The 13,611-nt window shown below is 41.5% G+C and overlaps 1 protein-coding gene across 1 annotated transcript; it reads right to left on the reverse strand.

The window, feature by feature from the left end:
- Window positions 1–5,757: 5,757 nt before the first annotated feature.
- LOC113766792 lies at window positions 5,758–6,390 on the reverse strand. Its single transcript, XM_027310943.1, has one exon. It carries the CDS (start codon window positions 6,388–6,390, stop codon window positions 5,758–5,760), a length of 633 nt encoding a protein of 210 aa, XP_027166744.1.
- Between the last annotated feature and the right edge of the window lie 7,221 nt (window positions 6,391–13,611).

A 13,611-nucleotide genomic window follows, 5' to 3' on the forward strand; every position in this document is an offset into this window, starting at 1 on the left:
CGCATAGTCCATCTACCATGTCATTGTTCAGATTCTTGGCATTGTCTGTAATAAGCGTTTCGGGTACTCCAAAGCGACAGATGATGTGATTTCTCAAGAAATCGGCAACTACCTTCTTCGTTACATGTTTGAATGACTCCGCTTCAACCCATTTGGTAAAGTACTCAATTGCCACCAATATAAATCGATGTCCATTTGAGGCGGGAGGATCAATTGTACCAATCACGTCCATACCCCACATTGAACAGGGCCATGGGGCGATCATACTATGCAATTCAGTGGGTGGAGCGTGTATAACGTCACCATGCATTTGACATTTTATACATCTCCGGACAAAATCTATACAATCACGCTCCATAGTAAGCCAGAAGTATCCGGTTCTCATGATTTTCTTAGCTAGCAAATGGCCATTCATGTGAGGTCCACAAACGCCACTATGCACTTCTTTCATCATATATTGAGTTTCGTCTTCATCAATGCACCTTAAAAGGTTCAAATCTGAGGTTCTTTTATACAAAACTTCTCCACTCAAGAAAAATTTTGAAACCATTCTACGCAGAAAACTCTTGTCTTTTGTACTAGCATGCAGAGGGTAAGACCCCGTTTTGAGAAACTCCTTAATATCATTATACCAAGGAATATTGTCAGAGGACTTGTCTACAACCCAACAGTGGGCGGGCTTGTCTTGAAGTTGAATCTGGATTGGTTCGATTCTCAATTCATCTGGATACTGGATCATAGAAGCTAAGGTGGCCAAAGTATTAGCAAATACGTTTCGAGCTCGCGGGAGATGTCTGAACTCCAAATTTTGAAATTGCTTGGCCAGAATGAGCAGACTACAATGGTAGGGCAAAATTTTTGAATCTTTGGTTATCCACTGCTTCAAAGTTTGGTGCACGAGCAAATCTGAATCACTGAAAGCTATCAACTCTTTGATTTTCATTTCTAAAGCCATTTTGAGACCAAAAATGCAGGCTTCATATTCAGCCATGTTGTTTGTGCAAGCAAATTGCAATTTGGCAGCGGCAGGGTAGTGCTTTCCTTCGGGTAAAACCAAAACAGCTCCAATTCCAGCTCCGAGAGAATTCGAAGCTCCATCGAAGAAAAGCCTCCATTCAGGGCTTTGCTCACTTATATCATCTGTGGCGCGTACAAATAAGACTTTCTCATCAGGAAAATAAGTATGAATTGGCTGATAATCATCGTCCCTTGGATTTTCTGCCAAATGATCAGCTATAGCTTGCCCCTTGACAGTCTTCTGTGAAGTGAAAACAATATCAAAATTTGAGAGAATTATCTGCCATTTAGCTAGACGTCCAGTTAGCATCGGCTTCTCCAAGAGATACTTCAAAGGATCAGATCGGGAAATAAGATAAGTGGTATAGCTCAACAGGTAGTGTCTCAGCTTTTGAGTTGCCCAAGCCAATGCACAGCAGCTTTTTTCAATAAATGAATAATTAGCCTCATACTGGGTAAACTTCTTGCTTAGATAGTAAATGGCTTGCTCCTTCCTTCCAGAGTCATCGTGCTGCCCCAAAACACACCCGACTGCTTCTTCAAGCACAGATAGGTACATGATCAATGGTCGGCCCGGTTTGGGTGGCATTAGGACCGGAGGCTGCAGCAAATAATCTTTAATCTTGTCAAAAGCTTGTTGGCACTCCTCATTCCAGTACAACGGCACATTCTTTCTCAACAATTTGAACAACGGCTCGCATGTGGCAGTTAATTGGGCAAAGAATCTCCCAATAAAATTAACCTTTCCTAAGAAACTTTTCACGTCCTTCTGAGTTTTCGGCACTGGCATATCTCGAATTGCTTTGATTTTTGCTGGATCTATCTCTATGCCTCTTTTATTAACAATGAAGCCCAATAATTTACCAGCTGGTGCCCCAAAGGCGCACTTTGCAGGATTTAGTTTCAAATTGTACTTTCGCAACCTTTCGAACAGCTTCTTCAAATCGACCAAGTGGTTCTCTGCTCTTTTAGACTTGATTATGATGTCGTCCACGTAGACCTCCATCTCCCGGTGGATCATGTCATGAAACAGGGTGGTCATGGTCCTTTGATAAGTAGCTCCGGCATTCTTTAGACCAAATGGCATCACTCGGTAGCAAAACGTGCCCCAAAGGGTGATAAAAGCAGTCTTCTCCCTGTCCTCTTCTGCCATCAAAATCTGATGGTATCCAGCGAAACAATCACAAAAGGATTCAATCTCATGCCCAGCAGCATTGTCCAGGAGAATGTGAATATTTGGCAGAGGAAAATCATCTTTAGGACTGGCCTTATTGAGGTCTCTATAATCAACACAAACTCGCACCTCTCCATTCTTTTTTGGAACAGGGACTGGATTCGAAAGCCAAACAGGGTAATGGGAAACAATGATAATGTTGGTTTTGAGCTGTTTTTCAATTTGTTCTTTTATTTTGAGGCTCATATCTGGTTTGAATTTTCGAGATTTTTGTTTTACGGGTGGAAAAGTAGGGTCTGTGGGCAACTTATGCACTACCACATCAGTTGAAATACCAGTCATATCATCATAAGACCATGCGAATACATCCTGGAACATAGTCAAAAATTCAAGCATCTCCTTTTTCTGCCCCTCATTCAAATGAATACTAATTTGCACCTCTTTAACTTCGTCTTTAGTGCCAATGTTAACCTTTTCTGTTTCTTCCAAGTTCGATTTTGGTTTTTCCTCATATTGTTGAAAATTCTTTGCAAAAGAATCGAATACCTCTTCATTATCACTCTCGCTTTGGAGCTCGGATTCCCAGACCTCCAAGTCGTGAGTGATATAGAGATTGCCATTATTGAATTCCAGAATAGTGATATCCAAAGGGTCAAATAGTTTTACTTTTGGCCATCTGAAAGAATTAACGAATGTGGGATAATAAGCAAACAAATATACAACAAACAAATGAACAAGCAATATAAACAAACAAATGAACAACTCAACATGACAAGAACAACTCGTGCATTTTCATAAAACCTTTGATTGAAAGCGAAAACAAAAGAAAGCAAGCGGAAACGAAATGGAAGCTTAACAATATTTCCACGTGCAAATTTAGTCAAAGTTAAAGATGCTTTCATTAGCTATTTACAGATGCAGAAGTATTTTCATGAATTCGCATGAATGACAAACCCCCTTAGATTTACCGAAACTCCTTCCGAATGGGCAGAAACTCGGCTGTCCAATTAGAAATTGATCCTTCAGGGATGTCGGGAAACTCGGCCTCATCTGGAAAACTGTCTTCAAATGTTGCCCCAACGAACAATTGGGCCAAACTAGTTTCGATTCCATCAACTGGGTTAATCTCTGATGTGATCACCTCGATTGGTCGTGGAAAAGTATAATGCAGTGGTAGAATATCAAAAGCCTTTTGCCTGCCTTCTTTCTCAGCTCTCTTGCGTTCCTTCATTTCTTTGATGTCTTTAGCGGTTGGTCGGAAACCCAAGCCGAATGAGTCCCTTTTCTCCACAATTTGCACTGGCTTCAAAATTCCTTGTAGATCACGTCCCAACCCTTTGTCAAACTCATATTCTCCGCGGATCATTTCCTTAGCCATCATGACACTGGCCTTTGACAGAGCTCGTTCCTTTTTTGTTATCCAACTTACGGAGACGATATCAGCTGTGCTATGAGGGGTCACTGTGGCGTTTTGGCTACCATCTTCTTCGGACCCAGAATCAGCAATCACGAGGCAATCCTCCTCAGCAAAGATAGTTATCAATTTGTCATTTATTATGAATTTCAACAATTGATGCAATGAAGAGGGCACAACTCCGGACTTATGAATCCACGGCCTTCCAAGCAAAACATTGTAAATACTAGGAAAATGCATGACTTGGCAAGCTATTTGAAACTGTGTGGGCCCTATCTCGATAACTAGATCCACTTCTCCTATAGGCTCTCTTTGTGCTCCATCAAAACCTCTAACTATGGTCCCTGAAGGCCTCAGCTTGATATCTTGTAACCCTAACTTTTCCAAGGTACTCCAAGGACAGATATTAAGCGCAGATCCATTATCAATCAACACCTTTGGCAAAATTTTTCCATTGCACCTCACAGCTATGTACAGAGTCTTGTTATGTCCAATGCCTTCCGCCGGTAGCTTATCATCAGAGAAAGTGATTTGTTTTGTAAATAACACACTCCCAACCATATGTGAGAAATTAGCAACCGAAATGTCCTTAGGGATTTGAGCTTTGGTCAACACTTCGAGCAACGTATCCCTATGCATATCCGAAGAAAAAAACAGATCCAACATGGATATTTGGGTGGGCGACTTACTTAGCTTCTCGACTACATTATATTCGCTTCTTTGCAGCCTTTTAAGAAAATCCATGGCTTCTTTCTCAGTAATTGTTGGTTTAGCGGGCTGCTCGGGGATGTTTGTTTGAATCGGAACGGTAGCTCCAAACGGACTTGCAATCCTCCCTGATCTAGTGACCACTGACACCTCCTCTTTGGCAACTGGCTTTCCTCCAATTTGTATGACAGATTCATTGTAATTCCATGGCACTTGCTGCAAATTTAGAACAGGCTCCTGCCCTGGGAATTCGATGACTACTGGCTCCAAAGGCTTGCTTTCAACTGGAGTGAGATCCAAAATAAAAGGTCTTTATCCTCCTCAAACGGTTCATCTTCTATTATGAATGGCCGGTCTGTGACCCCAAACACCTCAGCTTCCCTTGCCAATTTTTGGGCTAGCTCGTCATACTCTGTGTCGTCCAGAATGACCCCAATGGTATTAGCATGTTCCGGCAAGGGGTTCCTATTTATATTCGGCCCTTGTGCCTCCCTTTTTCTAATTACAATCTCTCCAACTTCAATCATATCTTGAACTTTATGCTTAAGAGCCTTGCAATCCAAAGTTGAATGTCCGGGTGCCCCTGAATGATAAGCATAGACAGCTTGCGGGTTATACCAAGCGGGCATGCCAAATGGATAGGTAGGAGGGGGTACCATACCAATTTTCCCGGCCGCCTTTAACTGGTCATACAATTGGTCTAGAGACCTGCCTAAATTGGTAAATATACGGCTAGGGGGTCGGTTGTAAGGTTCAGGAGGTTGAGGATGGTTGTAAACAGGTCTATTTGGGGGAGGAAATCTTGGGTTATATGGAGGGCGAGGTCAGTTTTAGGGCGGATTTGGTTGAGAAATTTGAAAAGGGGCTACAGGTGGATTAGGATAGCTTGAGCGAGGTCGAGGGTGGTGGATATTGGTAGTATATACATGGTGCGGGTTTGAATAATAAGGGTAATGTGGTTGGTAGGTCAGATTAGGTTGGTATCGGGGTTTGGGTGAAGGGTTCTGGTTCCAGATAAAAGTTGCCTCCCCCTCTTTCTTTTTAAACTGAGACTTCTTTCCACTGCTCCCTTGCCCTTGCAAAGCTTCTACTTGCGATTTTAGGGCAGAGACGTTGACAATTTTTCCGACTCTCACAAAATCATCATACTTTTCGAGTTTATTCACAATCGCAGCAAATGTGCACCCAGTCATACGGAAAATTTTTTCAAAGTATGGAGGATCACGCGCCTTTATAAAGGTGCGAATAATTTCATCTTCGGTCATCGGAGGCTCAACCTTGGCAGCTATCTTTCTCCATCTTTTGGCGTATGTCTTATGATCTTCAGATGGTCGCCTCTTCGTGCCTTCCAAAATAGTTCTGGTCGGTGCTAACTCGCAGTTATACTCGTACTGTCTGATAAAGGCGTTGGACGGATCAAGCCAGGTCTTCATCTCCTCCGGTTTTAAGTTTGAATACCAATAAGGGCGTCGCCTTCTAGACTCTCTGGAAATAACCTTAATGGCAAGTTTTCATCATCCACTGGTCTGCCCAACTTGTTGGCAAACAAACGCAAGTGTGTCTTAGGATTGTCCGTACCATCATATTTATTGAACTTCGGGGTCTTGGATCCCACGGGCAGCTGTACATTTGGAAACAGGCACAGATCATCGTAGTCTAACACCCCTTGCTTGCTTAAACCTTGGTTTTTTCTGATGAACTCATCGAAACGATCCAACCGCTTAAGTAACTTCATATCAACCGGGGCAGACGGCTCTCCCACTTCCGGCTTAGTTTGAACAGTGTGCTCTGGCACAACAGGCTCTGTGGTAGTCTGATAAAAAGCTTGTGGATCTGGAGGCATGCTCGGACCACCTTGACCACCTTGAGGCTGATACCCTTGCCCATAGAGAGGATAGAACGGAAGATTTTGAGTGTAAGTATATTGCGGGTTGAAAACTCCCTCAAAAGTAGTTTGAATTGGGGGAATGACAAATGGTTCGGATTCCGGTTGTCTGATGGACGGAGGCTCGGGCTGCACTCCACTACTAATGAGCTCGTTAATCAACTTCTTTTGGGCGGCCATCTCAAACGCCATTTCCCTAAATTTGATAAGTAATTTAGTCAACTGAACCCCGGGACTTGCGGCTTCCGGCTGGGTAGTTGCAGTGGTCTTATCAGACGATTCTGGCTGAGTACTCATGTCTACACGATTCCTTTGGGCTTTACTTCGGGATCGCGTTATGATGGGGTTTCGACGAGAAGTTATGTTTAAATATTACCTGAGAATTTTGAAAGGAATTGCCTTTAGATTTAGCCCTCGCTTAGCTATTGCAATAAAAATAAATAAAAGGAAAAGAAAAAGACAAGAGTTAGTAAATATTCAAAAAATTCGGATGCATGTCCTATGGGGGAGCCCTTTTTATGCCAAGGGTAGGTCTAGCATGAAAATGCAAGCCTTCAGGGTAAAATCCCATTTCCAAACCTGTAAGTGAATTTAGAACTTTGAAATGGAAAGCTTCTCATAAAATGTGGAAGAGTTCAATCTTTCTTTACAACTTCGTCAATGGTCCTAGTAACCATGTTTACAAAATTCCTATGTCTCATGAGACTTGTACTTTGTGACTCTCTAGAGCTCCTTAAACTGAGCTTACGCGCTCCTTCCTTAATTCTATCAAGGGCGCCTATGGCTTCCTCTAGTTTCTCGTTCTTCTTCTTCTCCCTCCTCAACTGCACTTGGGTATCTTCTAAAACTTTGTTGGCCATTATAAGCTGGGCTTGAGATTCCTCTAATTCCTTCATTAGCTTCTCCATTTGTTCTTCGGGACTAGCTGATGCTGATTGTTGCCTTGCTCTATCATGTTCCACCCTTTGTCTGATCCATTCATTGTACCCAGGCATAACTGCAGGTGCCACCTTGTTTACCAATTCCAACTGCAAATTTCCAAAACCTTGCAAATTTCCCCAAGCCTCTAATACCATGCTTCGACTCTCGGTCACCGTTCTCAATCTGAAATCTTCAACCCCTTGTACCATAGGAATACTTTGTGGGTATCCAAACTGTCTCATAACCCTTTGTGGAATATAGGCGACTAGACCATTAACTCCAACTAGAGGGATGAAGTCATGTTGAGTGGTCCTAAAGGCTGGGTCTCTAACCTTGGTCCAATCTAGAACTTACTGTACCTTTTCTGGTGTCAAATTGTTGAATTCCTCAATAAACTAGCTTGACGACATCACGCGGTAGTAGCGGCTGACTCTCTCTCGATGCGAATCAATCCAATTCTCAACTGGGAGACAAGGACCCAAAGGGTTAAGTGATCTCTTCACCAAATGTTTCATGATCCATATTTGAAGTACCAAATTTGAAGCGTAGAAGAAACCCCCTTTCTTTTGGCAATTGATAAGGGCTGAGAAGATGTCCGCTATGACGACGGGTATCAAAGTTGGTGTTGTTCCACGAATTCCTAAAAAAAGGCTTTGAATCATATTGATGGTTGCAAATGTCACATTGCCATGCCTTTGAGGGAATAGCAATAAGTTGATCAAAACCAAACCAAAAGCTTGCACACGCTTCTCTTCCCATTGATAAAGAAATCGATCTGATGGCGTTCGAAGGACTCCTTTTCCCCAAACCGGTCATATAAAAACCTCAGTGGACAAGATCTAGCGTCGGGGTGTTGGTCTAAGCTATTGTTCCTCAATCCCAAAAATCTGCAAAATTGCTCTCTCGTTCCTCCACTCGGGTATATCACAGGACTGCCTTTTTCCGATACTTGCAACAATCCCTCTAACTCTTCTAGGGTTGGGGTGAGTTCACACGTTCCAAAACGAAAAACTGAGGCATCCGGATCCCAATAATTGATCAATGCTTGGATAGCAGACACGTTGGGTATTATGTCGACAAGGCTTGGTAGATGCCCCACATATTGGAACAGCCCCCCAATCTCATAAGATAGGTTATTCTTCCACTGATTCAGCTCTCGAGGGACTTGGTTGAGCATTCGACACTGCATCATCTGGATGGGGAATTCACTTAGATACCGTTACCTTGGGATTTTACCCCTCAGGTTATTTTGCAAAAAGGGTAAACGTGCAGATCCCAAAAATAGGGTTAAATACCCATGGGATTATAGGGTTGGCTTATCCTACAATGGAATTGCCTAAATGGCGTTCCTTCTAAGGTTTAATGCATGATGCCATTTATTAAAACGATGTAAATATGTGACAAATATGGCCTAAAGGACATAAATAATGCATCGGGGGGAAAATGTCTAAAATGAAATGTACTTATTGAAAATTAAGTGTAATGACTGAAATTTAAACATGTAAATTATCTAGTGGGTAGGTCACTAAAAGAGTGCCAAAGAGGCCTCTTATTGCTAAGGCACATGAATGCAGGCCAAGAAAACAAAGAAATGGTTAGTGCAGTTGATAGTACACATAACATATTGGAAGCAATTGAGAAAAGAGATACAATAAAAGCAAGTAAAAGGGGTGGAACCCCTTCCCTCGTGCCTAATGTACTTAAAAAAGGGTGAGGCTGACTCTAACCTAGGCAAACTCTAACATGGATGCATGAGGCTGAGGTTCACTAATACGACTAGACTCGATAAGGTTTAAAAAGGTCCCCAAACCTTCAGACCTAAGGGAATGGGTCGTCAATCCCAAGACCCTTGGTCGGTGGCTCGAGCGGTCCCCTAGGTATTGCTATGGGCGCAGAGCACACCATCCACATACCTAGAGAAATCATTCCTAGTCCTACAAGGCGGTGTGGGAAAGAGCCCACGAAAAATAAAATAAAATGGGATAACAGTAAATAAACGTGCACGTATGAAGTGTTCCCTATTTGAGGGAAGGGGTTGAGAACCAACGCGAGGCTCTAAAGGTGACACACACCCCCCCAAATGCAATGCAAAGCGCGAGATAAAACAAGTACAACATACATCTAAACAACCAATCATACATACGTGAGTGAGGGAATAGCTTGATACGCGCGCGAGGCAAAAAGTCCTAAAATGGAAAATGCAACCCTAATATCCAAATGCTATGCATAAAAAGGGTAGAAAAGGGAAAAGATAGCCAAATCAAATGCTTGGACCCACTTAGGAAATCCCCAGTGGAGTAGCCAACTGTCGCGCCCCACTTTTTGATGTGTGAGTGTAGGTGTGGAATGTGTATGTGAACGTGTGTGAAAATGAAAATAAAAGGCCATGGGACTTGAAAATGCGACGGTTTGGCCAAACAAAGTTCAAAAAAGGGTTTTGAATAGAAAATGGAGTCGCCACTTGGTATAGAGTTAGGGTGTACCAAATCACCCAAAAAGTGATTTTTTGGAAAGAAAAGTAAACAAACCCTTTTTAAAAAACTTTTAGGTCTACGTAACCAAAGAAAGGGATCGGGGATCACATTTGATAAGGGAGAAGGCAAAGGCAAAGCCTAAGGCACTCCCTTACCCTAGCAAAAGCTAGTTGCGTGACTTAGCCCTTCTTTTCCTAATTTCTTCTACCCAAAATATGCGTTGCATGTTGGATATGACTAATGGATATGAAAAAGAAATGCAATCATAAATCTAAAATGTCTCTTACGAGGCTTTTTGGTCCCAACCACATGAGTTGTGGTGGCCAATAAGGAAAGTCCTCATAGAGGTCGCGAATGATGCAAATGAGGACTCAAATATGAGTGCAAGTGTGAAAATGTAAGAAAACGTGCATGTGTGCAAATGTAAGACAAGTGCGTGTGTGCAAATTGAGAAAATAAAGGTGTCTGTGTGCAAATGGATGAAAATATGATAGTAGATACATATAAGTGCAATTGGATGCAATTTGTGAGTTAGAAAATAAATGAGTGATAGGGAATGTGTGTGAACACGGCATGTGGAGTGAGAAAGACATAAATAGTGAAAAAACGTAGATAAAAAAATGAAAAAAGTGATATGATAAGATGGAGATGCATGAACTTATAGGAGTGCATCAAGTCGGGTACGGGAATGACTCCTAATTTCTCGACTTTAATTTTCCCTTTGATTAGAAGGAAGAACTAGCGTGTTAAGGCTATTTTGTAGCCACACTCGCTCGTTTCCCTTATCGAAAGGGGACCCTCAAGCAAATGTACCCTATAACTAGCATGAAGATGCAAAAGTCTAAAATGAAAGGGAAAGGGTTGGAGGGGCATGCCAAATGTTTGAAAACTAAGAAAAATGCATGAAATGTAGTGAAACATGCAAGTATGAACTAGCGAGGGAAATCCCTAAGGGTCTAGCGTTGGACTAGCCCATATCTATGATTTTTCACTAGCGTTGGACTAGTGGAAAACGCGACAATGAACCACAACTAGCGTTGGACTAGTGTGGTGACGTGCATTCATCCATCATTCATCTACGACTATAGAAAGCAAGTAGACATGCAAATCATCTATAAACACGTAGCACATACCACTTAGCATGCTCGACTAAATGCAAGAGCCTAATAAAGCAAATTAACACATAGCAACAAAGGCAAGCAATGAACCTATTACATTTGCTAACTAAAACAAAAGGGGAAGGGGAAAATGGACAAAATGCTCTCCAAGCCCTATCTATTACAAGCCAAGAGGTGTACACATACCCCATAAAGAATAACTTAAAATGCAACGATAAATGAAATAAATGAGAGGAATTAAAGAAAGACAAGGAAAGCAAAGTAGACATGCAATTCTCACTTAGCACGTTGGATCACATAGGAGAGAAAAAAAAAGGATAAAAGAAATTGTACCTCCCCTCGCTTGTAATGCTAATAAGGTGGACAAGACTTAACTTGGGCTATAGTCACCAAAGAAAGAGCTAATTTGGGCTAAAACTATCAAAACAAGGGGTTAATGCATCACTTTAATTAACAAAATTTCAAGGAAAAGAATAAATATAAAATTGAATAATTAAACAAAGCATTCCAAAGAAGTTAAACACCCCCCCTATTCTCCCAATTAAACAAACAAAGGTCCATATAAAGAATTAATTTATTATTACTATAAAATAAAATAAAATTAAGGACCTAAAGTGAGACCTCCGATCAAATGATAAAATTCACAAGAAATGAATAAAAAAAAAACCCATTTTACAATTAAACGACAAAATTCAAACATTCCACTAAAAATTCAAATCAAAGCTATGAGTCTATGAAAAGTTATTAAAACCTACAAATTCATTCTAAACTCACTAACGTTTTACCCAAAATCATATCAAAGCATACCAAGAGCGAGTAAGATGACAAAATTGATTAAATTATTCAACTAATTGGGCCATAGTAGCGCTAAACCCAAATTAAGGGGTTGAAGTGCAAAATTGGAGACCATTTTCATGCATGTTCATGCAAGTTACGTGGGACCTTAACTTCTGCAACTAAAATGAAACATGCTTTCTTTTGCTTTCAAGTTTGCTGCAAGTTTCTAGCCGCGGCTTTTACCCATTTCACAATGCAAACAGGCTCATCAAATTCTCAGATTTTTACCTATCAATCATCAACCAAACACACAATTTCGTTGCAGGTTTGTAGCTAAGGGTTGGAGCTGGCCATCAGGGGTAAAGAAACTGATAGCGAAAAGAAAGAAACAGAAAAAATGCAGCAGTAGTTTTATATGCAATCCATATTCGAAAATGGACCTGATGTAGATCAGTGGTTTGGGACTGATGTAGATCAGTCCCAAACCATCAAAAATGCACAACTTATACTTATTACCGCTAAAAAAAAAACAGCATTAACAGTACACAAAAAGGGACGGGGCAGCAACTGGGGAAACAGCGGAAAATGGACCTGCCGAATGCATCAGGAAAAACATTGCAAGCATCAGCAGCTCTATGATGCAGTTGAATGTAAAAATGCGACAAATGCACAAAGGGAGGAACTCGCGGCAAACGTATGCCTGATGGACAAAACAGAAACTTCGAACAACACGAGAACCTTAGCAACAAAGCAAATGACCATTGCTGCAACAAAATAGACAACTCCAACCTTGTTGTTGCAGATTTCTTAGCAATCTTATCATTCAAACATTTAGACCTCAGATTGAGCTAGCAAAGTAGATGATTAAACCAATTTTGATGGGTTGCTGCGGGGAGCAGGGAAAATGGCAAAACATAAAGGTGAAATGCAGCTCATCAAGAAAACCAGAAAATTTTGCAGCCCAAGGTTCACTATGTTCATCATGAATGCGCACTTAGACAAACAAAACAAGGGAATTCGGGGATAGAGAGGGGTCAAAGCATGCATTTTCCGAACTCTTCACGGAGCCCAGGCTAGGAGTTTATGCAAAGAAACTTAGAAAATCAGTAAATATAGCTTAAACATTCCCCAGGAGATGCAACAAAGCTACATACTCTAAATGCCCTGCATACTTGCCAAAATCCTAAACTCTAACCCTTCAAAATATCAGACCCAAACCAGGAAATGAATACCAAATGCATGATTAATATCCAGGTCCCTCTCAGTTGCAAAATGCATTCACAAGTAATCTTCTCTAAATGCAGTTTTTTAAAAAAAACAGATATTGACATGGTATCGTAGTCAGGCAGCAAATAAAAATCAAGCATGTCAAACCAGCCACAACTTCGACAACCCAAAGAAAGGACCTTTTGCAACAAACCGAGAGTTTTAGAGCTTGTTGCCATAGCCTTGCGTCTTGCTTATCATAATGGTTCTAGGGACAAAGGCAAGAGGCCACACTCATACGAAACATCATAGTCAGCCACAACCAATGAATACATGAACCAGCGAGGATTTCAACAAAGGAAAAACATGAATGAACCTACGAGAACAGAAACAAAGGTAACGGATTTCTGTTTCTGATGAAACCAGTAATGGTATCATCGAAAACCAGAGAAAGCTTCTAACTCTACCATCAAACATCCCGGGTAAGCAAAAGAAACATACAAAAGAAGCATCTTTACAAGTAAAAATGCAAGGGAGGATGCGGTTTCACCTTGATATGCAGTATCCTCCGACAGGTGAATGGGATGTAAGAGCTTCGCTTGAGCAGGCCCAGGAAGCAACGAAAACCTCGATCTCCCTTCTTTCCTGCCTTATGATTCTTCCCTTTTCAGATTTCTCTCGCAGGCTCCTTCCTTGCTGTTATGTTTTCTCCCTTTTCTTCCTGAAGTTCTCTCTTTCTTATCTCAAAACCTTTTCCCAGCTGTCACTCCCCAACCCCTTGCTCTCGGTTTTCTCTCTACCGTCGCCTCTTTTCCTCACTCAACCAGCCGTGATTTCTCCCTCTCTGGTTTTTCTTTTCATAGCCCTCCCAGAACCTCTCTAGCCGTCAACTCCCAAATCTCCCTTTTCTCTCTTGT

The sequence above is a fragment of the Coffea eugenioides genome, chromosome 3 (genome assembly GCF_003713205.1).
Source record: "Coffea eugenioides isolate CCC68of chromosome 3, Ceug_1.0, whole genome shotgun sequence".
Taxonomy (NCBI): domain Eukaryota; kingdom Viridiplantae; phylum Streptophyta; class Magnoliopsida; order Gentianales; family Rubiaceae; genus Coffea; species Coffea eugenioides.

Coding starts and splice junctions, on each gene's coding strand:
- LOC113766792 (XM_027310943.1), bottom strand. CDS start 6,390: ATGGCGTTTGAGATGGCCGCCCAAAAGAAGTTGATTAACGAGCTCATT.